General features: G+C 37.1%; 1 protein-coding gene across 4 annotated transcripts in view; it reads right to left on the bottom strand.

The window, feature by feature from the left end:
• LRP1B (LDL receptor related protein 1B) overlaps positions 1–27,159 on the bottom strand; it is a 753,798-nt gene that overhangs the window by 319,037 nt on the left and 407,602 nt on the right. For all 4 annotated transcript variants that reach the window (XM_069780765.1, XM_069780767.1, XM_069780768.1 and 1 more), the window contains one exon: positions 25,265–25,427. In XM_069780765.1, the coding sequence (XP_069636866.1) occupies positions 25,265–25,427 (163 nt within the window). The remainder of the gene's footprint in view (positions 1–25,264; positions 25,428–27,159) is intronic.

Here is a 27,159-nt window from a genome sequence, read left to right as displayed (position 1 = left end):
AGTAAGAAATCTCACGAGCAATTTTGACACAAGCGCGCAAATCTACTTCCTGATTACGCTTCTGAAACGCAGAAAATGGGAGAGATGCATTGGTAGCGCTGACTCCCGATCACAATGAGGAGAAGGAGGTAGCAGGTTTGGAGAGGAGCAGAAAACCAGTACCCCCAGGTGGTACCTGCATACACCTTTTCTGTAATCATTTTTCAAATACCAGCCTACCCTACGTAGAATTAGATAGGATGACAATTTCTGAAAATGACTGAACTGGAAAAAATGAAGAAAGAATTGCAGAAAAAATAAAATAAAAATACTTTTCTGGCCAAGTATAGGATTACACTGATGTGCAAATTAATTAGATTATGCCAGCATGAACTGATGCATTGATAGCTGAGCAATCCAACCTACCTCACAAATTTTAATACCAATTCTAAGACAATTTTCACACTCAAAGAAGTGACAGTTACAGCTCATGTCATTAAAACTCTATGAAAAATGGCATTCCAATGTATTTACACTGGACCTCACCCAGTCTCACAGACATTCATAAGCTCAATCTGCGTAAAGTGGTCATTAAGTCACTCTTCCCCTGCTCCCCTCAGTCGCCAGGCCACCAGGCAGACAGTTGCGTTTTAGAGCTTTTAACTAATTAGTTTTGTTAATCAACTAATTAACTATTTAATTTTAGGAAAAGAAGAAACAATATAAAACCCAAGAGTAATGCTTGTGCTGTGGTGACAGCAGAAAGGGAGGTGAACATCTCTTCTTCTAACGCCGCACAGGGAAGTGAGCTACACGTACCAGAGCAAGATTCATCACTGCGGATATCTTTTCTTAAAGCAATTGATACAGTTTGAGGAGAAGATTCCCCTTCTGGTAGAGAACCCGTCCAGTCTGAAAGCATAACATGGTGTGCCTATGTGTCAGGAAGGTTAACTTCTTTATTTTAATACAAAATTGATACACACTGACATGAGTGGAGAGTGGATCAGAAAACAGCCTTGTGGGGTTTTGGTTTGGGTTGTTGTTTTTTTTTGGGGGGGAGACAGGGGACTAATTGCTTGCTTGCTTTACAAAATGAAAGCAATAGTCTACAGGCATAATTAACAAAATATATTTCAAGACTATCTTTCTTATATTTATACATTATTTTATTTGCTGTCAGAAAAATAATGAATATCTACTTTGCATATTACTTGCAATAGCAGTTAATTTACTCTAATCAGCCTGAGGTGAAGGGAGCACAGATTAACTTGAGGCTTTTTTTCTCCCCGCTTCCTTTCAACATAATTGTCCTCCTCTGACATAAACCCAGTGAATAATCTTACGATCTCCAGCACTATTTTAATCACTCAAATTCCTCGCTGCTCTCTGTGACAAGGTGGAAGATAGCCTGGGTTGGGACGTACAAGACACCACCTGCTGCAGAACAGTTATTTCCTTTCTTACCTTATTAAAAGATGTCTTCCTGGTCTTTTCACTTTTTTTTTTCCAAAAGAGGGAAAAGAGAAGAGCGGTGAAGATACTACTTTATATTCTTTAAAGGTGTTCCTGTGCTCAGCAACCAGTAATTGCTTGCTATAGCCTGCTTCTTGATGGTACCTGGCAAGGGATGTGCTTACTTGTCAAAGCATAATGGAGCGAGAGCAGCGGTGACAATCAGCACAGCCCATCATATGGTGCCCAAATCCCAGTGAAACCCACGGCAATATAAAGGATAAACCCCTGGGAATTAGTTGTACAAATGCTTTTGAAAATCCTGATTGCTTTCTTCCCATGTCTAAACATCTTTGTAATCTAGTCTTCATTGCTGGGAAGTCAGATTCAAACGAGAACTCACAACACAAGTTATGAACTTCAAGTCCCTCCACAGTGACTAGAGAGACTGAAGCACTTTGAACTAGGATTCACAGCAGCACTACTCAATTATAATGAAACACTACATCCTTTCTGTTATTGTTGAGCCTTTTTTTTTTTTTTTCCCCTTATTAATTAAACTAGTAATTGAGGCTGTCCTATGTGCTGAACTCAATTAAATATGTCAGGGTATGTAGAAAACATGCTCTCGAAACTCTGCTACCCAAAGTCCGGGCTGGAACATCTAATCTGCAAGTATCAGACAGCTCTAACAGGAAATAAATTACCATCTGAGCATCATGCTATTAAATATGTCTTGGAAAAGGCAGCACTCATCTCAGTATCTACGTAACAGTTGAAAAATCTAAGGACAACAGCAAAGGTGAGGAAAAATTCACTCAAAAGGAAGTGTAGATCAGGGAGGGCAGAGTATTTCTTTTGTTTATTGGTTATATTATCCTTAATTAGGAATTTTGGTTGAATGCTTTATCAAGCAGTGATTTTGGCATCACATGAAATTTTCTGTTAATAGGGCAGCATAATGTAACTGATACCCCACTGGCTGGGTTAAATCTGTTGCTGACTAGATGGGTTTTTCAAATCCATAGGCACCTGTTTCAATATCAGAGAACCTGTCCCAACATTTCCTTTTGAAGCTTTTGTGCTTTCTATTACTAATTAAACCTACAGAACAAAAGCAGTAAGAGCATGCATGAGAGACAAAAAAATTCTCATCTCTGCTCTAATGAAAATTGTATATTTGCACATTGATAAAAAGCTTCAGTGGGAGATTATCTGTACACTTCTCTGGTGTATTGGAGGTGTGGAGATACCTGAACTTGGAAGTCCCAGACATTATATGAGCATCTCCTGTGGCCATGGCTTTCCCAATATGTTTTCTCTTTCACAGTAACTTTGAAAGTTCCCAGGTTCACTTCAATATAGAACATAAAATCTTTTGCAGGACAGAAAGTTTTCCCCAGCAGCTCTGCTTTCAAAACACTAAACCAGAAAAAATCATTAGACTTTCTTTACAAACAAAGTCAGTCCAACCCATTTTGATGCTCGAAATCCTAGATATCAAGTTATTCTTTATTCTGAAAAGCTCTTCTTGAATCATACTTACATATAGCTAAACTAAAGAAAGCAGCTCAGAAGTGTACTGTTTGACATATTTTGTTTCCCTAATCTGTTAAGGATTTCCAGCTATTCTAATATTCAGGGACAGACAGGCTGTTTCAAATCAATGTTCAGTATTTTTTAAACTGTACACTGCCATCATGTATTTATGAAAACACTAGCTATTTATAGAAAAAAATAATTGGACATAAAGCTGTTCAATGCTCATAACAGATCACTGGACATTAGTGAGATGTTCATTAATCTTTGTTTCAATTTGAATGGGAATGCATTCTGTTTGAAGTACAGAAATGGAAGCAATAAGAGCAGAATACACATGTGTTTTATTAGCAGGTTTTTTTAGAATGCATTCTCTAATGTCACATAATGAAGTCGGTGATCCAGCAAAGCTAGGAAAATCACAGGCTAAGAGGACTGAAAAGGATATTTATTAAGCCTCTTTTCAAGTTTTCCTAATAAAAATACTGTCACTAATCAGTCAGTCATAACAAATACTCATTAATTTTCATCATTCTCAAAGCACTCAGTAGAAGTAAGATATTTTTAGAGGTGGTGAGGCTAAGGGGTAGAGCAGTGAGCTCACACGATTGACAAGTATTAAAACAGGAGAAAAAACCTCAGGGTTTTTTTAGCTCTTACACCTGTGCTTTATCCATCTGTTTATAGTTGGGTCTTTACTAAATACCAATCAGGCAGCATGCCTAGAACTTAAATACATCATCAAGTGACAGAGATGTATTTGCATTACCTTGTTTGCTAGGTATAGCAAATATTTGCTTTCATTTCCCAAGCCCTGCACTGACGTAAAGTAATTTATAAATCTATTGAGTATAAAACCTCAAAATTGTATAATTTGGCTCATGCAAAATTAATTTGATGTGCTACAGAAGAAGTGGAGGACTCTACATGGCCATGACGCACACCAAAAATTTATAAACACAAACTAAGTGCTCAGTTCTGCCTTCTCCTGAACACACAGCTACGAAACATGATAACAAATCAGTTTTGGTTAAGGTTTCATTAAGACCTTCTCTACTTTTTTGGTAAAGGTTTTAGACCTCTGCCACAGGCAGTACTGCATAGCCACCATGGCAGCTGCTGTAACTAAGACAAGATGCTTAGTTTTATCAACACAGTGCACGGGTGTTCTTCGGTTTCCCCTGTTTCTCTGACAAATTTCCCAGACATATTTCCGTGCAGAGGGTTCGCTTCAAGGGACTGAGATTTTGCAATTTAACTGCCTTATACTCACAGGTCCTTAAATACGTTTTTGCTGAGATCCAGTTGCTTTTTGCATGCTGGATTCATAGTTCAGTTTTCAAGGACATGCACTCGATGAAACAAGAAGATGCACATACTCTCTGTGGGTTCTCCCACCAATCAATTTTTACATTTCTGACTACAATAAATATTTAGGTGTACCACAGCTTTCCCATGAGTGTTGAACACTTGTGGGTTTAAGTTAAAGGCTAAGATTGCACCACCTACTTGAGGCTTCTTTTCAAAATCATGGAGTTTCTTTATATCTACTCCCAGTGTAAAATGAGAAACACTCTATTTTTTCTTCTCTAAATTCCTGCCTCTTTTGCAAGTCTCTCTATCCATCTATTCTTTCATACTAACACTGAGTTACTTAGTTCCTTAACTAGATGTTTATCCCTACCCAAGTTAGTCACCTCACTGTTTTAAAGCACTGCCCCTTGACTGAAAGCCACAAAAGTTAAGCAGTTTCAGCTCTCTCTGTTTGGGAGATAAAAGGCTCAGTTCTTTCAGCTCGTTTTTGAGATTTTGAGTTTGGCATTCAGTATAGAGTAATTGCATATTCTTGAAAAGAACTCATGTTGCACATAGATTCACCGTATTTTAAACACACAATGAATTTTAAAATGCATACAATGATTAGGAATATTTCTTCATTTCTGTCACAAAGCTGTTTATTTTTCTTTTCTTTAAACTATCATGACTGTAGCTATAAAGCCACTGATGGAAAATAAGCATCTTTATTTGATTAAGCATTTTTAAGCAGCACTGAGTTGGGAGAACACTGGCTTGAAGCACAAAATTAAAAATAAAATGACACGGTGAAAGGTAAATGTCACCAATCTTATGATTTAAAATACAATTAGAGAAGACTTCAATCTTATAACAAATGCTGTGTATTAATTTTTTTCTTTAAACTGTACCATATATGCAAATATGCATGCTACATAGAGGATTTCACCTACAGAGCCCAGGGCATGGCCAGCCAATGACCTCTGATAAGTGCACTGCAAAACATCCCCGGTGCTAACAGAACTGCAGTCTGACCTTTGGTTTATATATCTTATTTGGGAGAATGGTGTTAGAAACAGAAAATAGGAGTAAAAAAAAAAAAATCACATAAACCAGAACTGGAACAACCTTCTAAGCCATGTCTAGATCCAGCAGCAACATAGGAAGGGTTCTCCACAGGAACTTTTCCAGGTTCCTTTAAGTCTACTTTTTGCTATAAATGAATGAAGTAATAGGGCTATGCGCAGATGTCTAATGTTTCATGAGACTTCCTAGTTAGGAAAATAATTCATAGCCACAGACAGGATAAAATACATATCTGCAGGAAATCAGAACACTTAGTAAGAGCCACCTCCCAGATAAAACTTTAGCATCTTACCTTTTTTCCCTAGTTTTAGAGCATAATTCCTGTCAAAGTAGCTTCCAAGAACACCTAATCCTACAGAGAATCTGAAATTTGAAGTACAGTTTGCCTGACAATTAGATTAGGGAAATGGAGGAAGCAGAAAATACGGTCCATCGGTATCCCTTGAAGCTTGAGGGTTAGCTCTAACATCCACAGCGCTAGTCTGTTTAGCACTTCAGCAGATTGGACTTGATGGTACTGGGTTTAAAATGATACTATTTACTTTCACAGAGAGGTAGGCAAAACATGGAAACTATCAGACTGAGTTCAGTGATGTATACGTAATGCCATTAGAGCTAGACTAAGTGCCAGTACTACCCAGGCTAAAGGGGCCGCTGAACACCGTAAGAGCTAATTTACCTTTCCTTCTCTTCCAGAATTCACAGTGGCTGGCGTTGTCCTGCTTGCAGCTTCCCAGAAAACATCTATCCCATGATGGTACCAGTTCCAGGAGTCAGGTAAAGGATTTTGTTGTTAGAAAAAAAGCGTTTGAGCAGCTCTCATTTTATTCATTTGGTTTGCAAACAAGTAGTGACTGAGAGGTGTTATGTATACTTTCTCCCCAGTCTTTCCTAGCCCAAACGGAAACATCTTTCCCCAGACATTTGCCACTGACACTGACAGTCATTACTGTTAATACTGAAATAAAGTATCATCTCCAAAACCCGTAAGATCTCTACTTAGAAAAGGAAGTCGCTGCAATCTTCATCTCAAGGTTTTCTTACCATTTCTAAAAATCTATATACTACATCGCAGTGGCAAAAGCTTCCTCTCAACACCTGTGGATTAGGAGCTGTATTTCTCTGCAGTATCACAACAGCAAAATAAAATACCAGCAGGACACCAGATATGAAAAAGCTAGGGTATGGCTCATTAAGAAAGATTTGGGTCCCATCCAAGGGTAAGGGAAAATTGAAGCTTCCTCCATTTTTTTAATTCTGTTTTATATGAAGTGGCCTATTCATGGCTCTTATTTTCTCCCTACCTAAACAAAAGTAGATTACTTAAATTGATAATGTAGTTCAACCAAAGATGATTAACAAATGGAGATTTGTGTCACAGCACTGAAGAAGATACTTTCCCACCACAGAAATATATTCCTTTCATTTTCCTTTGGGTGTTCGGGTAGACACACATTTAGGAACATATAAACTGTCTGTGTGACTGTATCTAGGAAGACACTGAGTAAACATGTCATTTACATAGGATCATAGTTGCTTTCTAGCTGCTTGGAAGACTGAAAATGTTACCAAGGATTATTTAATACATGTACATTTTATAACTGCATGTAATTACATGACAGTAAGACAGCAGAAACAGCTACAACTTAATAAACATATGAAAACTACTGTCATAGCTTTTCTACCTACCATATTCTCTTTCAGCAGATAGAAAATGGCTAAATTACCTTTCTCATCCATGGCAAACTGTTAATAGGAGCTCTCAAACCCACCACATGCTGAGAAGAAAATACAGCCCAGCTCCCCCTGGTTATTACTAGCTGTCATATTTTTTTATTCTAAGAGGCCTGTAAGACTTCATTATCTGATTTTACAGTGGTACTTTACTGGTAACGAGTAAAATCCAAGTAAAGAAAGCACAGAGAAATGAAATTCTATACCCTGGGAGGTGGCCAGCTGGCCATCCTGAGAGCAGGATTCTCCACAGCAGTCTGGGTTCAAACTGCGGCCAACTCGTCCTAAAAACTGTAAATCAAAAAAACCCCATTGCCCTGGGAACAATCCACAAATTGCATGACTTTTTATGAATGTGTGGGATCACGTCTTTTCTTTTTTCTAATACTTACCTGTGTCATCTCCATCTGCAACACCCCAGTATTAGTCTTCATCCTGAAGCTTTCTTCACTTTCTTCCTTCTTTCCCTTGACTGTTCTCCTTATTTTCTTCTCCAAATAAGGTTCTCCACTCTTCACATACTTTTGTCCCATCTCACCCAATTTGCTCCTTTTGCATTTTCACTTGTATCTGCTTGTCTGATCTCAGATTATTTTTACTGCACTGTCTACAACCTGGCATTTCATATTCTCTTTTCCACAGCTGTCCATGATCATTTTAAGCACTAAATTGTACTTTCTTTTCTACAATACATGATGATAACAGAAAGGAATTGGAGCTTTCCAAAGTGATGTTTCAAAACTGAAGAAGCAATGGCCTAGAGACACTAAAAACCATACATTTAAACTTGATCACAGAGAAGACTCCGTAATTGTGAAGTTCACATCTTTATTATAGTCTCTTTCCCCTGAAACGTCTCTGCAAAGAAATAACATGATAGAATAAAGTACCCATCATTAAGCCCCAGTATGTGTGAATATGGAGGTAAGCCAGAACAGAAATAGATAGCTTATTTGGCTTTTGGCAAGATAGTATTTGGCATTTAATATATTAAGTGGTAATCTGCATTGTATTTATTCAGTTGAGCATTTAAGGTGCATTTAAATGTGCGAATGATAAATAGAAAGGAGTTATACAAACTGCAATCAAACTGTATGCTATTCTAGTCCTAGGAATTATTAAAATGAGATCTAATACAAAGAGAATTGTGTGCGAGGGGGTGTTATGATGAAGGATACTAATAGTAATACCTCTAGGGTTTTATTTGTAGGCACTTTTTTTTTTTTTTTTCTCCTAGTGGAAAACTGGACTTCTAAGGCAGCTCTTTTATGAAATCTCATCTATGTATAGTACAATAGTGTATGTATGAGCTTGTTTTTCTCATTCACCTTTTACAAACCTCAGATATCATCCAAAAGTTTCTGCAGATTGGTGGTTAACAGCCAGTGCAACAAACACAAAACCCACAGATCGGGCACTGGCTCAGAATAAACTCTTGTGATTGTACCACATTTATATTTCTGGAGTAATTTTTGGAGTTTTATACTGCCATATATCTGTGGTCCAGCTCCAGTAACTTGATTTCAGATTTCTTCTCCCTGACCTGATTCTAGGTATGTTAATTGCCAGATATTTACATGTTGTTTGTCATGTGTTTATATCATTATCTTCAGGGGACAGATGTTGAACAGCTGCAGAGGTGTACTATCTTTTGTATGTGTAAGCAAGTAAGTTTGTATTTCTGCCTGGGATTCCAATCCTTCTCTGTAGGATACCCAAACTTATTTATCTTTCTGCAAGATAACGTTTGCCATTTAATATATTAGAGGATAATCCATGTTGTATTTGCTTAGTTGTGCTACTTGGAACATTAAAATCCAGGAACATTTATTCTGCAGTGTTCTCAATCAGTTGCAGAAGCTGATAGCAGAATTTTCTGGAGATTTTGACTGCAGCTGTTTCTCTGTTTTGCTTTACGTAGCTTATTATGCATTACAGTCAGTACTACAGCCCCTTTATCCATACGTTTACTTGAATGCAAATGCCCAAACTTGTTTGTGTGCAATTTTTTAACCAGCTGATGTTGGAGCCAGCTGAGGCAAAAGGAAAAGAAGTATCGATATACACATCAGTATTGCATTTCTCTAATGAGAAAGGAAAAAAACTGTCAGCTTATTGAAATCCCAGCTTGACTTTGCTTGTGCTAAGGGTACCTAGACTTTATGGAATTCAGAGCTCTATTTTGCAGGAGCCTAAAGGTCAGACCTATTGCTGCAAAAATGGAGCAGAATGTATATTGCTGCAAAAATGGAGCAGAATGCATACTGCTTATTGGGATGTGTTATATGTATAAATTCAGGCAGCCATAACAAAACACCATTTTGTCCACAGGACATATTCATGGTCTCCATGACAATATTTGCCCCACAAGACCACTGCCTTGACATCAGTGACCTGAATAGAGCTGTGGTACTTTAGCCCCTGACTTCAGGTCTTACACTCTCCTGCAACCCTACTACCTAATGAGTTTGTTAGGGCTGAATAATATGTCTTAAACTGAATACTACAACATGTATTCAGTCCATATTTAAAGTGATGTTAACGACTGTGCCTAGTTTTACAATGAAATGAAAAAAAGACCATATTTAAGAGCAGTACATTGTCAGATATGACTGGAGCTTGCCTATGAGTACCTGCAGTGAGTACACAGTCACTTTGTTGTTGCCGCTTTTAATTGTATTCTTGCTATCCTAGAATGCAAGCAAAATTTTACATTAAAATATTAACATTTCCTATGCAGTATCACCTGCCGCCTTCATCTGTTAAAGCTGATGCCTTCAAGGTGATCTAGCTAGTTGGTCTTTGGACAATAAAAAAATCCCAAACATTTTGTAATGCCGATCTCACAGAAAGCAAAAGCACCATCTGACATAGACAGCACAGAAAGCGCCGTGGGGCACAGGAGGCACCAAGGGCCCCATCTGGTGTAACTTGCATTGTCAGCAAGCACAGAGCACTCACTCGTGGATACGTTACTACTTACGCCTTGTAACTGGTCAATGATGCTAATTACAATTAGATGTTCATTGCAGAACTTTATAGCTTGTATGGACAGATGAACACAGACTTGATTAACTAGCTACAGACTAAATGGAAATATTTCTGAAGCTAATGTTTCTGAAAACTATTACCAGAGTTCAGTCAAGTAATATTTCCTGTTACAAACGGGCAACAGGGAAACAGATCATACAGCCATATCTCTAAGGAGTACATTAGATGAAAGATATGAATATCTTTAGCCAGTCTTGTGGTTTGTGTGTGGATATTCACAGTAATAAATCTCTTGTCAAAAAGCTTTTGCATTGTATCTCTCAGCATCTGTACTCCTACTAAAAGCAGTATTATCCCCTATGTGGGGTTTTTTTCCCTTTTTATAGAAGGGTCAAAAGCCAGCTCCTGCTATCGTGCTGATAGGCAACTGCTCCCAACTTCGTCCTCCTATAAGTGGTGTAACATTAAGATGATGACAAGCAAGAGTTCGCACTCCCCACACTCTGGCAGCTGTGCTTCTCTGTACCTTCCAATGTCACTTAAAAAAATGGAAGTGGAGACTGTAGAAATAATTTTCTGAAGTTTTGCTGGGCAGAAGAAAACTATCTTTAAGAATAATGAACAACGGGTAACAGAATACAGAACAAATCTTGCTTTGAAAGCAGCACCAAAAAGTAAGGGAGAGCAAGCAATATGGAGAAGAGAATTAGACACCATACTGTTCCAACTGAAATAGGATACAGTTGAGTAAGGATGCACAGGAAAAGCTGTATGTCCACTTTGATTTCAACAGAAGCTGAACCAACCCAATGGCTCAGCCCTGTGCAAAATCCCCCTGACCCTCTTTTCAATGAGTAGTGAGTCATCTATACAGCTACAACACAGGGAGCACCTGGCTGAGCAAGAGGTCTTCAGGAAAGGATCTAAAGGGTAGGAGGATCTCAAAGCAACCATAAAGGCCGAGTCCTGTTCCGTCTTCTCTTGACAGCAGCAGATACAGCTCGAGTTGGTCTTACTCTCACACTGACTCCATTGCATCTTCTCTGGCAGATGCTTACCCACTCTGTTTTGCTAAGTCACTTCCTGCTGTGACCATGTTCAAGGACTGTTTTAAAACCGTTTTTCGTTTATCTTGGATTCTTTTATAGGTCTGGTTTAGAGTGTGGCAACACAAACTGCTCTCTGTTGACTTCTCTCAGTTGAGGGAGTGACAGCTGGAAGGGCGCAGAAAGAACATGTAAGAGCGGAAAAATGTAACTGGAAGAGGGAAATCAGTTTTATCAGGGTAACATCTAACCCAGAATCTAGCCCCAAGTCAGTTATATCACAATGCTAAGGAAAGACTCCATAAAAATAGCAAGTATTACACTGAAGTGTTTACAAAAGGAAACAAACAAACAAACGAACAAACAAACTGCCCTACTTCCTTAGCTTCCTAGGAAAATCGAGACCAAATGGAGACTATACAAAGTGCAGCCACTAAATAATCAGAAGTTTGGATGAAGGAGGTGCTGGTGGTAGGCAATATATGGAACAATGTCGCAAGAAATGAGTTTTCTTAGTCTAGATTAAAAGAAGGTCTGTTAGTTGTCCTGAAGTGTCTAAAAAGTCACTACAAAAAGAGGGAAATAAACTACTCTTCATGTCAGCTCACAACATAATTCAAGGCAATAACCTTAAGCTGTAAGAGGCAAGGAATGTATAGATTCGTGAAATCTTTTCTCTGAATATTATGAAACTGTTACACAAAACCTCCTTGAGGAATGTTGCAGGCTAGTTTGTTCTGCTTTCAAACAAGGTGATAAAATAGGTAACCCCTCAAGCTCTAACTCTAATCTCTACTCTTTTTCCATATGAACAGGAAAAGGTAGAAGGAGGTGTGGATTTATGTAACTTACCTCCACACTGTGAGGTAAGTAAGAACAAAATAAAAACTTGCATCAAAAATGCTACAAGCGCAAGTTCAAGCATTCAAATGTTAGGAAGTATTACAATTCCTGTGCTGTCTTAAATTATCCCATGATATGACCAATCAAAATTCTTTGATTACATCCATGCTTATTATTATTTCAAAACACCCTGCCTCATGCCCTGAAGAGTGACTGTTGCTTTCTGACATTATGTGATGCCTCGTGCCCTTCAACAGAAATTCATTTTGTTCAAATCCTGCTCTGAATACAGAGCTGTTCATTTTCAAAAGGACACTTTACCAGTGTTCACACCACTGTCTCCTACTGCTTCCTATATATTAATGAATTCTTCTTCACAAAATGCTCCCAAGCTTAAATGAACTTATCTCCCACAGAACTTAAACTCAGAATTTCAAACTTACCCACTAATTATGACTCTCAACTTAAAATATGTTAAGCCTCATATAGCACAGCCTGATTTTGACTTCGACACTAAGACATTATATTTTCAAAACCTTATTCCAAATTACAGACAGTTGAACACAGCCAAAACTTCTGCATAGCAGGGACACAGGTGGCTCATGCTGGATATTCAAAGAACATAAAATACATAAGCAGTAGTGTCTTGTAGAACATTTGGCTAAAATAATTCATCGGCCACAGACAGGAATCCTCTCCTAAAATCTTGGACAAAATCCTAAGTAAAATTCAGTTTTCTTCTTTCCCAAGAAAAAAAATACTTACTCTTCACACTATCCCTACCGCATTCATGTTCTTCCTACCAAATGGAAATAACAAATGAGGAAAGCTTCATTAAGCCTGAGAGTCACTGTGGTCTACAATGCGCAAGCCAGCTGCGGTCAGAGAAATGAATGTCTGTGCATGCGTATTTTATGTGTACGTCATACACAGACACACACATCCTATAAAAGCAGCCTAACTTAAACAACTCGGAACAGTCTCAGCTGTTAACTGAATTGGGTATGACCCGTAGGCATTCAAATCTTTCAAAATAAAGCTGCCAGTATATCGAATGTTTAAACATTTAAACATTGAATGTTTAAGTGCCAATATGAAGATTTCACTTTTGAAAATGTTAGAATATATATAAATTTTAGAGATGTGAGCTGCATACACTGAAGTATTATGATATACTAAAACATTACTACGTTCAGAAAACTGCCTATGCGACAAATAACAAAACAGTAATTTAACAGGGAGACTAATACATAAAAAAACCCCCCAACCAACCAAAAAAAAAATCTTTGAACTTTCAGAAGATGTAACACTTTCACATCAGTAAACCATGTCAAACGCTCAGGAATACAAACAAGAGCTTGGCTTGGTGTAGGCAACCAATTTCTGTTCCAATTTAAATATTTTGGTTAGAGGTCTGATTTTCTGTTGAATTCAGTGTAATCCTTGTTGGAAAAGCAGTTTGCTTATTCTCCTCTCCTTATGCTGAGAGAAATGAACCGTGCCAGCAGAAAGTACCATGTATTGTCATTCTGCTGGACAAGATGAGCCCAGAGGTGGTGCTGTACATTTTTTGTGTCTGAAGAAATCTGTAAGCAATATTATACACTTGTAAAACTTACAAAACCATAAGATTGTAAGTGGTTACTTTTCAGCAGGTAAAAAAGGCAGTGAGTTTCAAATATCCTACTATTAATATAATGTTCTTATTTAAAATCTGTTAAATATAAATCCCTGAGTATTTTAGTTTGGGGTTTGTAAATTTGCTATCAAATCCTAATGAATAAAAAAATATCTAAATCAAACTGAAGCAGAGTCAATGAGACCACTTTTTTTCTTGATGGCCTTCCTCTAGACTTCTCTATGCTAAAAGTCTGCATCTTCAATGAGTTAATTACCCATTGATTCAGGTAAACATGTTTTCAAGTGCCAGTCTGGACACTGTCCAAACTCATAAATTCTGTAGCTTAGAAACACTAAGTCTGAGGCCAACTGCAAACTTGGACTTTTTTTTTTTTTTTTTGATGTGTATATATGTGTCCATGTGTTTGTGTGTGTTAACTTCCCTCTGAAAATGAATTAACTAGCTCCAGCTAACTGGTAATGAGCAAACTTAAAGTAAAAAAAAAAAAAAAAATTCTAGCAGTACAGCATATTTATTTTGAAAACTAAAGAAAGCAAGTGCTTCCCCATATAGTTTGCTATCATTTTCTATTTGTTATAGTTTTCAGTATGGTAAAGCAGCAATTGATTCTCCTTGCACCGTGGGTTGACATAGTTGTGTATTTCGACAGGTAACTTTAGACAACTGATTTAACAGCTACGTAACTGATCAAACAGAGAAATTTTGTCAGTAACTTGGAAACATTAATCTTTAAAGAAAAGCTGCTCGTCAACACAATGTCCATAACCTTCTACCCAATGCAGTAATTAGCCTTCTCAACCAGAATAGGAGAAAGCGGCTCATACTGCTTTATGGATGAAAAACTAAACATGACTTTAAACTTACAATTCAATTGCAGTCTCTGATAAAATCAAGGCAATTCTTAAAAGGCAAGGATGCAGCCCGTGGACAGGAACTTTTGCGATGTTCCATTGTACATTTTTTATTTTGGTATCAAAATCCTTTTAAACCCCAGTTTTCAGTTTCATTTGCAGTAAATCCAACCACCTCTAAAAGAAAAGAAAAAAAAAACCCCTAAAATTTATTTTTTGATCCTTTTTCCTTAAAATCTCTCCGATCCCTTCAAGTGGAGAAACAAAACAAATCGTTACTTTGGTAATGTTTCAGCTGCATGTTTTAAATAGCAACACTGAAATGTTAGTAAATACATTTATTCACATTCATTCTGCTAGTATCCCATTCTTTGACATTACAAGCTTAAAGACACCTACACATATACAGCCTCCCATACTGAGGAAGTGTAACACAAGGCTAGAATATCCCTGACAGACATAGTCCTAAGCATCCCTAATAACAGAGATTACAATTTTCACATGAGTCATATGCTAACGTCTCCTCAGCCTTGTAAAGTTTTCCTGTATCTATCAAAGTCTCTGCTAATTAATTTTATATATTTTTTTGCTGTCCTTTCTTTAACAAGGAGAATAATAAACCACCTTTCTATTTAACTAGTCTTCTATAAGCAATAGTTATAAATTTTCTCAACCTTCTCTTTTCTAGATTAGATTACCACGGTTCCTGGCCATGTTTGGGGGTTTTTTTTTACATCTTTTATTTCTTATTATTATCTCTAGATTTCCTCCAGCTTTTCTATATCTTCCACCCAAAGGGGTCACATTTCAGCTGAGGTTTAGCAAGGCGTGTTCACACTGCTGAGCATAGCAGTGAGGGCACTGACATGCAAGAAACCTCAGGAAACCAAAATTTGGAAAAACAATATGAAAAACTAACTATCCATGTAGCCAGCCCTGAGAGAGCAGCAGTTTCTATCAGGATGATACCATCATACTGCTGATGAATTAACTGAATGGGTTTCATCATTTCTGCGACTGTGGGTGGTTCTGGTTAACCCAGAACAAGAGTAATGCCAATGTTTTTATACTTTAAACGCTGCATATACACAGGCGGTGATTTATCATCAACGAAGAAGGAAATATATGGCATGACAATAGCTAATTAGAAAACCTGTGGTTTACACAATGTTGTATTGCTACAATACAAAGACTGATGTAAAAACAACACAAGAAATGTGTGGTCATCACTAGAAAAAAAGATTTGGGAAACTTTGTAACATCATAATACAGTATCTGTGTTGAACTTTTGTTATTATTTTCATTTTGTTAATTTTATAGTAAAAACTTAAAAGTCTCTCTAAATATATATACACACACACACACTCTCTCTCTAAGAAGTCCACAATAATGCAAGTACATCTTAAAAAAAGATGGGTCCTAAAGAGTTATTTTTTAAGATATTTTCCTGTGCTTCCACTCATGCAGTGCTCTAATTTATATCAGAACCTGTCTTCAACACAAATGACCTTACAGAAGCTGGTTGGATAATAAGACAATCAGGTAATAAAGAAAAAAATAAAAGGAGAATTCAAATGGACATGAACATAATGTACGTGCATTATAGAGCCTTAAACTCCCATTTATATTCTCATTCAGAAACAAAGTGGCCTCAATTCTCTCTAGCTTAATTGCTTTCATCTTGAAGAAAATCATTGATAGGGTGATTTACATCACATAGCTTTTGCCTGAACATTTCAGTTATTAAAAAAAAAAAAAAGTACTTCAAGACCTCCATACTAGGCAGAATAACATGCCCATTTTCCATCTCCTTCACAAATAACAAATTCTAACTCATAGATTCCCAGTAATGTCAGTAAAAGATGAGCGTTTTGATCAGATGCTTAATGAGCTAAGGACTGAAGGACAGGGATCTGAGGACAGGCATAAGAGTAACTACACTAATTACACAGAGACAGTTTAAAACCAAAGTGAGAGGACATGTGTCGTGTCAGCTGTGAGTGGCCCCAAGCAATCAAACTCCTGGTGTTTTATTAGTGTTGTTGCCGCTCATGTGTTCAGCCTGGTTTGTTGAGACAGTTCAAATGGTTAGTAACCGAAAGCACCAGGGACAGCCCATCAAAAAGCAGGTTTGGGTAATGAAGACGCTGCAGTCAGATGACAGCTGAGTTCTTCAGGTGGGGTCAGGGGAACCTGAGCCAAGTGAGAAAGGCGTGATGCTGCGTTCAAGGGCCCCTGGACCAACTAGCTGAAAGGCTACTTTTGCCGAGTTAAAAAGTTTTACTGACCTATAAGCTATTTTATTGCTTGCATTTTTTTTACAGACTACAGCTATTCTGTGATTTCATTTATGTTTTTGTACTCCCACTGAATTTTTTCCATAATTATTGACACTACACAAATATTGTTCCTACTAGTAGCAACGTAGCTATGAAATCCATTACCGGGCAGATGCTGCGTAAGAAAAAAGTTTACTTAAGTCCAGGTTGCAACAGATGTTTCATCAGTATTACACTAGTTAGCCTTTTATTCTCCAGACAGTAGTACTGATTTTTAGATAATACCATCGCTCGGAACATCAGTAAGCTAGTCGAATAACACTGTCAGCGTTCACTTTGCCAACTCTTTCACAAAGTTTTATGATCACTGGAAAAATATAGTCTTTATCACTCACAGATTATCATTGCTATTACTTTGAATTCAACTTGTTTTGGGTACTGAGTACGGTACATCTTCAAGTATATACAAAAGATTGGATATTAATTGTAGTCATCAATTATTAATTTCAGTAATATCTGATTAATAAAAAGGTATGCACAATAGCAAATGCACTCACAAAATTACGTGAAAACATGCATGTACCAAACCTGTTCAAGCTTATTCTATTTTTATTGTCTTGATCATAGCAGTCACTTTGATCCAAATCTATAACCTGATGTTGTTAATGAGTTCCCTTTTAATACAGTTATGTAATGTGCTTGATATTTCGATTCCTTCAGTTTTGTCAGTGACTGTGAATACTTTTCAGCTGTATTAGCTGACTTTTACATACAAGCTTGTATCTTTCTATGTTCATAAATCCTTTTTTTTTTTTTAGTTTATTGAAGAAAAAAATTATTTCTTTTATTTTCTGTTTGCATATCCATGCAAACTCCTATCATGTTATTTTGGGAAAAAGAGCAGATGAAGTTACCCCTAGTTCCTTTTTGTTATTAAGAGCAGCAGCAGCAGCAAGGTTTCCCAGTGAGCAGATCTGTACTGCTGCAGAAGAAACAAAGTTTCAAAGGAGAAAACAGAGGGAAGGTCCAGAGGGTAATGTAAAGGTGACAGAGTTTTATGCCTCAATTTAGTTAGCAACAATTAAAATTAAAAGATGGAATAGCACAGAACTGGAAGTGTTTTCTGAAAACCTGAGATCATACAAAAAATATCTTTTTTGCTAAATGTTTAGCAACCATTTGAGCTAAATAGATGACAACAAAGGTAAACATAATTTTAAAAGATTGATTTTGGTCTGATGAAGTATCTTTTCTCCTCTCAGTTGTTTTGGCTCCACTATTATACCATTTCCAACTGTTTAAAGAGTAAAAGGGTTTGTGGAGGGGGAGGATGAGCAAGAAAATTTGAATTCTTAATGAAAACTTTCATATTATGATTAATTATGACAAAGGGTTTTTTGGTGTGGTTTTTTGTTTGTTTGTTTGTTTAGGTTTTGGGTTTTTTTTGTTTGGTTGGTTTGGTTTTATGAAGAAGATTCTTTTTCAGGTCACCTTTAAAATATTTTAGAAGTTAGCATGTCTTCTATGTCTTACAGCTCTTTGAAACTGCTTTGTGGCAAGAAAAGGAACTGAGCTCTTTTAATAATGGCATATTATTAAAATACTAATGATTTTGCTGTTTAAAAGTGAGCTTTAATGATTATAACACTCCTCTTTGATCAGCAGAAAATGGTGACTACTCTGAGAGGAGAAAAAAAGAAAAAAAAAGTTTTAGGACTCAGAGATCTCTCTCAAGCCTTGTGGCTGCTATAAAAGCTCAGAGACGAGAGTAAAAAGACAATAAAAAAGGCAGCAGACAATAAGTGTAGATGTTTTATTTTTATCCTGAAAGACTCCCCTGTCTAAATAACAATGAAGCAAATAAAGAAAAATATGTACTGGTTTGACCTCCCCTGCTTTTTGCATTCCTGCTGTCTTCCTCCCCTGTAAGAAAGTTGATCACCTCACTGATAACAAATTCCTTGACTTTCTCTCCCTTTTCCTTGTTCGAGAAATCACTCAAAATCCAATTGCCATTTATTGCACTATCAGGGCATTCTGCCAGGTCAGGCTGAAGACTTTTTCCTTTCTCTCTGCCCACCTGAGCAATCCCTCAGGTATTGTGCCATCTCCAGCTACTGTCCAAGAACAGGCATAAAGCAAAAGGCCATGCTCCTCCGCAGCCTGGACACAGGGATCCCCTTCCCTAGTCAGGCTGAATGGGAGAAATAATTCAAATCAAATTACTTGTAATAAAACAAAACAAAACAAAACAAAAAGAAGAAAGAAGAAAGAAGAAAGAAAAAAGAAAAAAGAAGAAAGAAAAAAGTAGGGGTTTAAAATAAAGATACCTTTAGTACTCCCACTGAGGTCCAAAATCTTGAAGTGCACAGCCCAATGTGTTGCTACACTCAAAGTGCCGGCAGTGCCACCCAGCATCCCTCCTCGCCGGGTGCCAGCGTGGCACCCGCTCTCGCCCTCTGAACGGGGAGGAGGATCTGCAGGGAAGCTGCAAGGCCTCCTGGTGCAGCCCAGGACCCCACCTCACTCTGTAGGTGTGTTTCGTTACCCATCCGTTTACCTTACATTATGCTTAAGACAAGGCACATAAAAGGTACATGTAAACTCTACTCATCATGTTCAAAAAGAGTGCGTTTATGAGTTGGATTTTTTTAAAGATCTAGGTAGAGAGAAGAAGACAAATGAAATGACTTTCAGTAAGTTGATTTGGAAAGGTCTCTCTCCACTGCCTTATCAGCTGACTTGCTCTTTTCTGACTATCTCAGGTTTTGTAATACAGGATTTCAGGGTTGGCCTCAGGCTCTGTCTAGTCAGACGCTCCATCAAAGGCTTCACCCATGCAAAAGTTTCTCTCACCTTTTCTCTAAGATCCCACCAAGTAGGATAGCTCTTACTGGCTTACAAGTCTTCCCATCCTGCCGAACAGGTTGACTTGTCAGCCCCAAACTCATTCTATTTATATCTTCACAGGGGGGGGAAAAAAAAAAAAAAAAAGAAAAGAAAATCTCTTTGACCTCTTAAGGGTTGTTTTCTATCCTCTGGCATGGCTTTTCCATACCCCAGGCACTATCTCTTGTGCATAGTTCTCTACAAAGGAAAACTTTTGATTCAACAATGTGCAAAACCTTTCCCATTCCCTTGGCTTTTGAGTGTGAACTGCTCAGTGGACCTTACATTACATTTTGGTCTGTCCAATAAATGCAAACATCCCAGGAGGATAATCATGCACAGCTTGAGTAAGAATATACACAACGGCAGCTAATTGCTCTGGACGGTAACAGGGTTCGCATGACCAACCTCCAACTTCTTCCTCTTATGCCTGCCAGAATTATTTCAGAAGCAGAATAAATTTACAAGTAAGAAGAAAAACTCAAAAAGGCAGAAAAAACTGTTTCTTATGATTTTTCTAGATCTCTCAAATATGGTATTTTAAAGATGCTGCTCAACTCTGTCCTTATACAGAAGGCTGCATTTCAAAATGTCATCTTACCCCTTGCTTCCTCTGATTTTCTGAAATTTTAGACTAAGGCAAATTTCTCTGCTGTGATTCAAAAATATCATTATGTATTTTTAATTATTGTTATTATTATTTTCATACTGTGGCTTTGCTTCTAGCCACAGAAAAATCTGTGCGTAGAATCCTTAGAATCTAAGAGGAAGTTAATGGAATAATATTTTTTTATTTTTTTCTCACAAGAAATTTCTGAGATGAGGAAGGGGAAAACTTAAGCTATTAGTTCTTCCCTTGTTTCCCTTGTTCACCTTTGTGGATCAGAAAGCAACCGATTGCTATTACAGATTTAAAATGCAACAGAATAAATTTCTTTTTGCTGTTGTGCAGTTGTTAGTTGTTGTGGGGTTTTTTCCTGACTTATTAACATTACTAAGAAATGGTACGTAACACCGTAACACAGTAATAGATGTTCTTCTAACATCATCACATCACAATCTCTTCCTTTATGCATTTACAAATGTTGTGTGAAAGAAATAAGCAGAGCTTGTGAGTTTTCTTATTTCTACAACATAGCAGAAAGAAAAGCCGATTAAAAGATTTATTCAAATATTTACATGACACACACTCTTGCAGTATTAAAGTGTGAGCTTGCTCCTTTTACAAATCTCTTTAGCAGCAGGTCTTTTCTGCCCATTGTTACTAATACAACTTCTAAATGGTAGTTACAAGCTCCCATTTCAATGACTTCAGGCTCTACTTGGGCATCCTCTCTGATTTTTCTCTCCCTCCTCCTCCTCTCCCCCTCCGGTACGCCTTGCCTTTATAGAGATTTGTGTAGGAGGCATCTAACCCATTTCCTCACTCCCAGTACTTCTCTACACTCTGCTCCGCGCATCCTCCCACACGCCAGCTTTGCTCTGCACATCCTCTTTGTGATCTCACCCTGCGCCGCCCTTTCTCTACACATCTCCTTATGTTTGGAACAGTTTTGTAAGTGGGTGCTAGATCAATACCCTCTGCATTTCAAACACTCTCCTTAAAATTCATCTCTTTCCATAAGCCTATGAAATACAGCAGAAAATTACGATCAGCATCCTAAATAGCATCAGAGCCATCGTTACAAGGTGCACATTTCTGGAACCAGGTAGCAGCCCTGAGCCAACAGCCTGATCTGCTATTCCTGCCTTTCCCCTTTTCCTGGCATTCCCCAAGAAAGCAGAAAATGGGTCCGAGGAGAAATTAAGACACTCTGATACTTATATTACTCCATGTATAGTAGATGTCTAAGCAGCACAATCAGGACTGAACATTTCAAGTGCTCCTGTTGGGAGGGCACTGCAGTATCTCCCTACTCAAATGCATTTCTCCATTGTAAAATGTCGCTATACATTCTCGGTTGCCATTGTGGTGCAGTGGAAGGCAACAATTTACCTTGAACGCTGGAGGTAGTTATGCATACATATTTGCAGTATAAATATGTAGATGTACACAGTTAGCAGTGCATTCTACAATATTAATTCCTAATGTTCTTGAATGCATCCAAATATCAGATAACTTAAACAACATGCATTTTATGCTCCCTATTAAATACAAGGGGATGCAGAGACATAAAAACCATAAAATGCTTTGTCTATAGACACTTAGCTGGTTTGTGGCAGAGCTGGGAGAGAACCTAAATCTGATCTATCCCCTTGCGAGTTTTAAATGTATTACCTTCCCCATCATATATGTATGGTGTTCAAAGTCTCATGAATATGCACACTGATTGCCAAACTAGCTGTAATCCTTTAAAAAGTCATTCCCCACGAGTACAGCAGACCTACAGTGAAGACCTGAGCTAGAGATAAAATCATTCTAACTCAGCTCATATTTGTTTCCTGTGACAGTCATCATCATCATCATCAATTTTACACCAATTTCAAGGACCAGCAAAAGTAACAGCTTCTGTTTCTTGACCACTGAAGAAAAGAAGTCCCGAATTAAAATTTATCAAAACAATGAACTGCAGACATACGGAGCCAAACATCTTACTTCAAAGGCATTTGATAGATAATACATTATTGCAAAACAATTTATTCTCCCTCTCTGTTTCTAATTGCCACTTTATTTCCTACTAGCATTGTTCTAGCTTTTTCTTCCATCCGTGTTTCACTGACTAGTCTGAAGTACTCACAGTTCCCTCTGGTAATGGCCTGCCTAGCACAGCTCCAATACTTACACTCTGCTGCTCTTAACTGAAAATTAGTTGAAGTAACACATGAGTATTAGTACTGCAAAACCTCTAACTGGGTAAAATATTAGTTCATTTTGGGGGGGGGGGGGGGGGGGGGGGATTTTTCAGGTAGGTATCCCTTAGACATAGTCTGGAATAACCAAAAACTGAAACACAGTTCAGATTGATAAAAGTGCTGAAATCCTAAGGCAAAGTAACATGCTTACATGAGAAACATAACTAACTTGCTTGTTCAAGAGCTTTTTGAATAGCAGAATCTTTCTTCTCTCAGTTTAAAGTTCAGTTTTAGAAGAATAACGGAACTTCATTCATTGTATGATATGAAATAAGCTTACTAGCTCAAGTTCCTTTGTAAGCTCACAGAAGAATATATAAAACCATCACCACTAAACATCTAACAAAACTCGCAGGCACAGAGATGTAAAATTAATCACACTCAATATATATTCTTGAGTGCGACAAGGGGAACCAGTTGGAATGAAGAAATTTTCCACCGGTGCTTTAGTTGTTTTATTGATAAAGGCAGAATTTCTGGTTCATGAAACAACTAAATGCATAACAGCACAGATGTGAACATGTAAGAATAGCAGGGCTTGACCCTCTGCTACTACAGGGAGTTCATCACAGACATAAAGGCTTGTGATCCAAGCTCTGAATTCCTCAGCCTAGGAAATGGTCTTCTCTGTGCGAGCGTACCTTCAGGTTGTAGACCGCTGGGGCCGATGAACATACCACGACAGCAACACACGTTACAGGAGCAAATACCTTACAATGTAATTACATTAAATACCTTAATATGTAATTCTTACAGGAGATAAAAACTCCCATAACAGCCTGGGCTTCATATTTAAATACAAAAAAAAAAACCAAAACCAAATGTGATTTATAATCATATGCTTAGAGTGTATAAACATAACTGCCTTAAGAAGTCATTGCACACACACTTTTATGCAACTCACTCATTCAGTGCTCAACTTGCAACACATTTTTAGTATGGATGTTTTTGTGATTCTTTAAATAACATAAAACCAGCAAGTTACCTAGACAGCAATATCATGCAATACTTCGACACAGAAATATGTCTCAACTACTATCAGCATGAAAGAGTAAAAAAAAGCAGAAAAGACCAAAAAAAAAAAAAAAAAAGAAGGAACAAAACTTATTTAAGTAGCCAGAATGCTTTTTGATTATCTGTTTGCATTCTGTACCAAAACCCAGTCACAAATAAGCAGAAGTAATATAGAAGTTGGGGCTTACCAGTTAAAATCTATGTTAGATATCTGATTAACAGAACAACATATGTCAGATAATTAATAAAACTGCCAATAAAACCAGTAAAGAAATAACTGCTGAAATACAAAACGTATTCTGAGAAAATTTTCCGCCTGGTGTTTCGGTCACGGAATAAATTGGTATTTCTGTATGAAGAATCACACTGTGAAGTATCATAATCACTTCTGGTCTTTCCTACATGTAGGCCAGCACTTACATCTACACTAAAATAGACACTACTACTCTTGAATATGGCACTGAAAAAGGCAACTATCTGAGTAAGAATGGTTTGTAGCAAACAGATACCAAACGAAGGAAAAACAGTCTCTCTTTTTCCATTCCACCCCTCCTCACAGAATCAAAGGGTTGGATACGATTCTTACATTCTTGACAGATAAGATTAGCTAATGACAAGCTTTGGATTCATCTAGTAAATCCAGCAAAGAATATACAAGGAAACGTATAGAAAAAAGGCTGCTGTTGGCAAATTTGAAAGCTTCGAGTTCTTTCAGATCAGAACTTGCAGAAAATCAATTTATACATGATTTTTTATTTTTCTTTTAAAACAACTCTGCAGTCAGATCAAGTCAAGCTTACCATCTGCTGCAGATAGAAATACAGCTATATTCAAGAATCACATTATAAAACTTCTTTGTAAACTTTACATGCAAGCTGTTCTTGTCAGAACTAAAGTCATTGTGATAATGCACCTTAATATTCAATCAGGCTTTAAATAAAGAGTGACAAAAGTCCACACAAGGATGACAAGCTGTTCTACAGTAAATATTTTTGTATTTTTTGAGAAGGGGCTTATGGCGGTTTAGGACATATTCCATCAGGCATTTCAGTCTAAACTACTTACAGAGTAATAAAACCGAGATAAAAATCCCTGTTCTAAAATCCTCACCAAAATTTAGTTTTTAAATCAACTTGATCCTATTCCTATTCCTATTTAATTATGCTTTTACTTCATCATTTGCTTGAAAACTTTTCCCAGCTGGTGGCTGTTATAGAGTGGAAGACTTTTAGCACTCTGTATTTTAAGCAAGGCTTTATTCCCAAGTGATGCTGAATGTATCTATGGAAGAGAAAAAGCAAATGCAATGTAATTTTTCCATTATAGCTGACCCTCTAAAGCAGAGTAAAAATTCTTCCACTTTTTAATGTAATTAAACTTGTTAAAGCCATTTCCAATATTCCTGCAACTGAAGGGATACAGTATAAAAAAACCTTGAAAGTTCCTCTTCCATGTACTCTACTTAGAAACACAATTTACAGAAAAGCAGAGGCAAAAGAAAACATTATGACAGGTAGGGATAAAATTATTTTTCTCATTTTCAATTCCATTTTGAGAAGTTAAGAGGCACATGTTGCAATTAATGTAGTTAACTACTTACTACAAGTTCATTACACATTACTGTTTTTGTTATAGCAACTACACAAGTAACTCAATACACCAGTGAAAAACCAGTTTATAAAACACCTGAATGAAACAGATACACCATATGCCATCACAGACAAGCACACATCATATAAAATAAATCCTAATGCAGATAAATAATCTTACCCTGACGTTGGATCAACAGCTATGGCCTTAGGGTTATTGAGATCCAGCTCGATGAGGGTAATGCACACTGATCCGTTCTGGTTGCAAACGAAGATCCTGTCACTGACGTGATCCACAAAGTAAAAATTTCCAGTGATCCAGTCAATTGCTATTTGCTGTACATCTGCCAAAAAAAAAAAGAAAAAAAAAGAAAGAAAAAAAGGCTCAGAAGTGCAATTGTAATACAAATAACTGAATTGCTGGCTCCTTCACCAAGAAGATGCTCTACTCAGTTAAAAAGCTCTAGCTGTTTTTACGTGTATTATATGGTATATAATAAGGATTCTCAACACACAAATATTGGTTGGAGAGAATTTTTTCTCTTTAAGTACAAAAGTCTGATTGCAACTTCAAGGGCGTGAAAGATACATATTTGTTTGTAGTTCTCTTAAGTATGTGAAAGTTAATCATTGTGAATTTTTTAATGGTATATTCAGAAGCAACATGACTGCACGATGGTGCATCAGTGAAACAGGGGTCCAAAACGCTGGCGGTTGCAGATGGCAGTGGGAAGGCAGCCTCTGAAGCCATTCAAGTTCTGAAGTTAGCGTTCTAGGATGTCTGTTACACCATGGGGATGCTACACGGATAAAGCTTATAAAAGTTTATTAGTTATGCTTAAAGGGGACTAAAACCAGATTATAAATACTTCACAGAAATTAAAAAAAAAACCTGTGAGTAGATAAAACCATTGTATGTAGTAGCAGACATGTGTGCATGCATGCACTTTCATTTAAATTATGGGGGTTTTTTGTAGTTCTGAGAAAACTGGATGCTGCCAGATTTCTGATTCAACTGCCACAATAAGTAGCATTAAAGTCCCTGTCTACATGATACTTGTATAGAGGCATTTCTTAACAATGAGGCCGGGAGTTTTCCTGCTCGGGATGCTCTGGTAGCTTCACACCTACCTTACACAAGTGTTTTAAAACAGTCAGTTCTTTTTCTTGTGGGATCCTGCAACCACTTTTTGTAAATGCCTTCTAAATCCTGCATTTTTCTTACAAGTCAACCTAACTGTCCATACATAGTCTTACTGTTACAGTGAGCAAAAGTATAAAGAAGCACAAAGCACATAACTTTATCAATTTCATTTAACTAAGATTTCTTTACTTCCTATTCTTGTTGACAGTATTGTATGATACCACTCTGTAAGACACAGTCAGTTATTCTTAAATTAAGAATAACTCAATTACTATATTTCCTGTTAAAAGTTTTCAATGATAAATATTCTTCTTTTTTTATTATTTAGAGAAATATATATTCATTATAGTACAGTGGTTTCAAAATACTGCTAACATAAGTTGCAATTCTTTCATGATGAGAAAAACCAGATGGGATAAAATACCATCTCACATAGTAGCTTTTTTTTTGGTTACTTTCAGTTTTCTGTATTTCTATTACCCTTAAGAAGTTGAATTTTTAGGGTTTTTTTCCGCACTCCAGCAAGAAACTATTGCTACCATCACCTACATGTGCATTGGAGAATATAAAGTAAACTTGATTCAGAAAAAAAATTGTAGTCGTTAAGTTTTTGACAATAACTGAGGGCTTATGATTCATGCATTTGCTAAATACTTAAAACAGACATGGAGACTCATGCGTTGTCCTTCAAAGTGCAGGTAACATAAACAAGATTTACTCAATAAAATATCATGTATTCCATCTCAGCCATCCCATTACACAGTTCACTGCTGTCTCTTCTATCTCAGATTTCTCCCCTTCTGCTATTTATTTTCCTTTTAAGTCAAAGCGAATATTATGCCGCTTCCCTTCTGATACCTCCTATTACAAAGATCTGCTGAGCCAGAATAAAGAAATGCTCCATTTAGTCCAGTATCCAACCTCCAGAGGAG

Source organism: Haliaeetus albicilla, chromosome 4 (assembly GCF_947461875.1).
Source record: "Haliaeetus albicilla chromosome 4, bHalAlb1.1, whole genome shotgun sequence".
Lineage (NCBI taxonomy): Eukaryota > Metazoa > Chordata > Aves > Accipitriformes > Accipitridae > Haliaeetus > Haliaeetus albicilla.
Note: the sequence above shows the minus strand (reverse complement) of the source record. Positions and strands in the feature narration are given on the sequence as shown.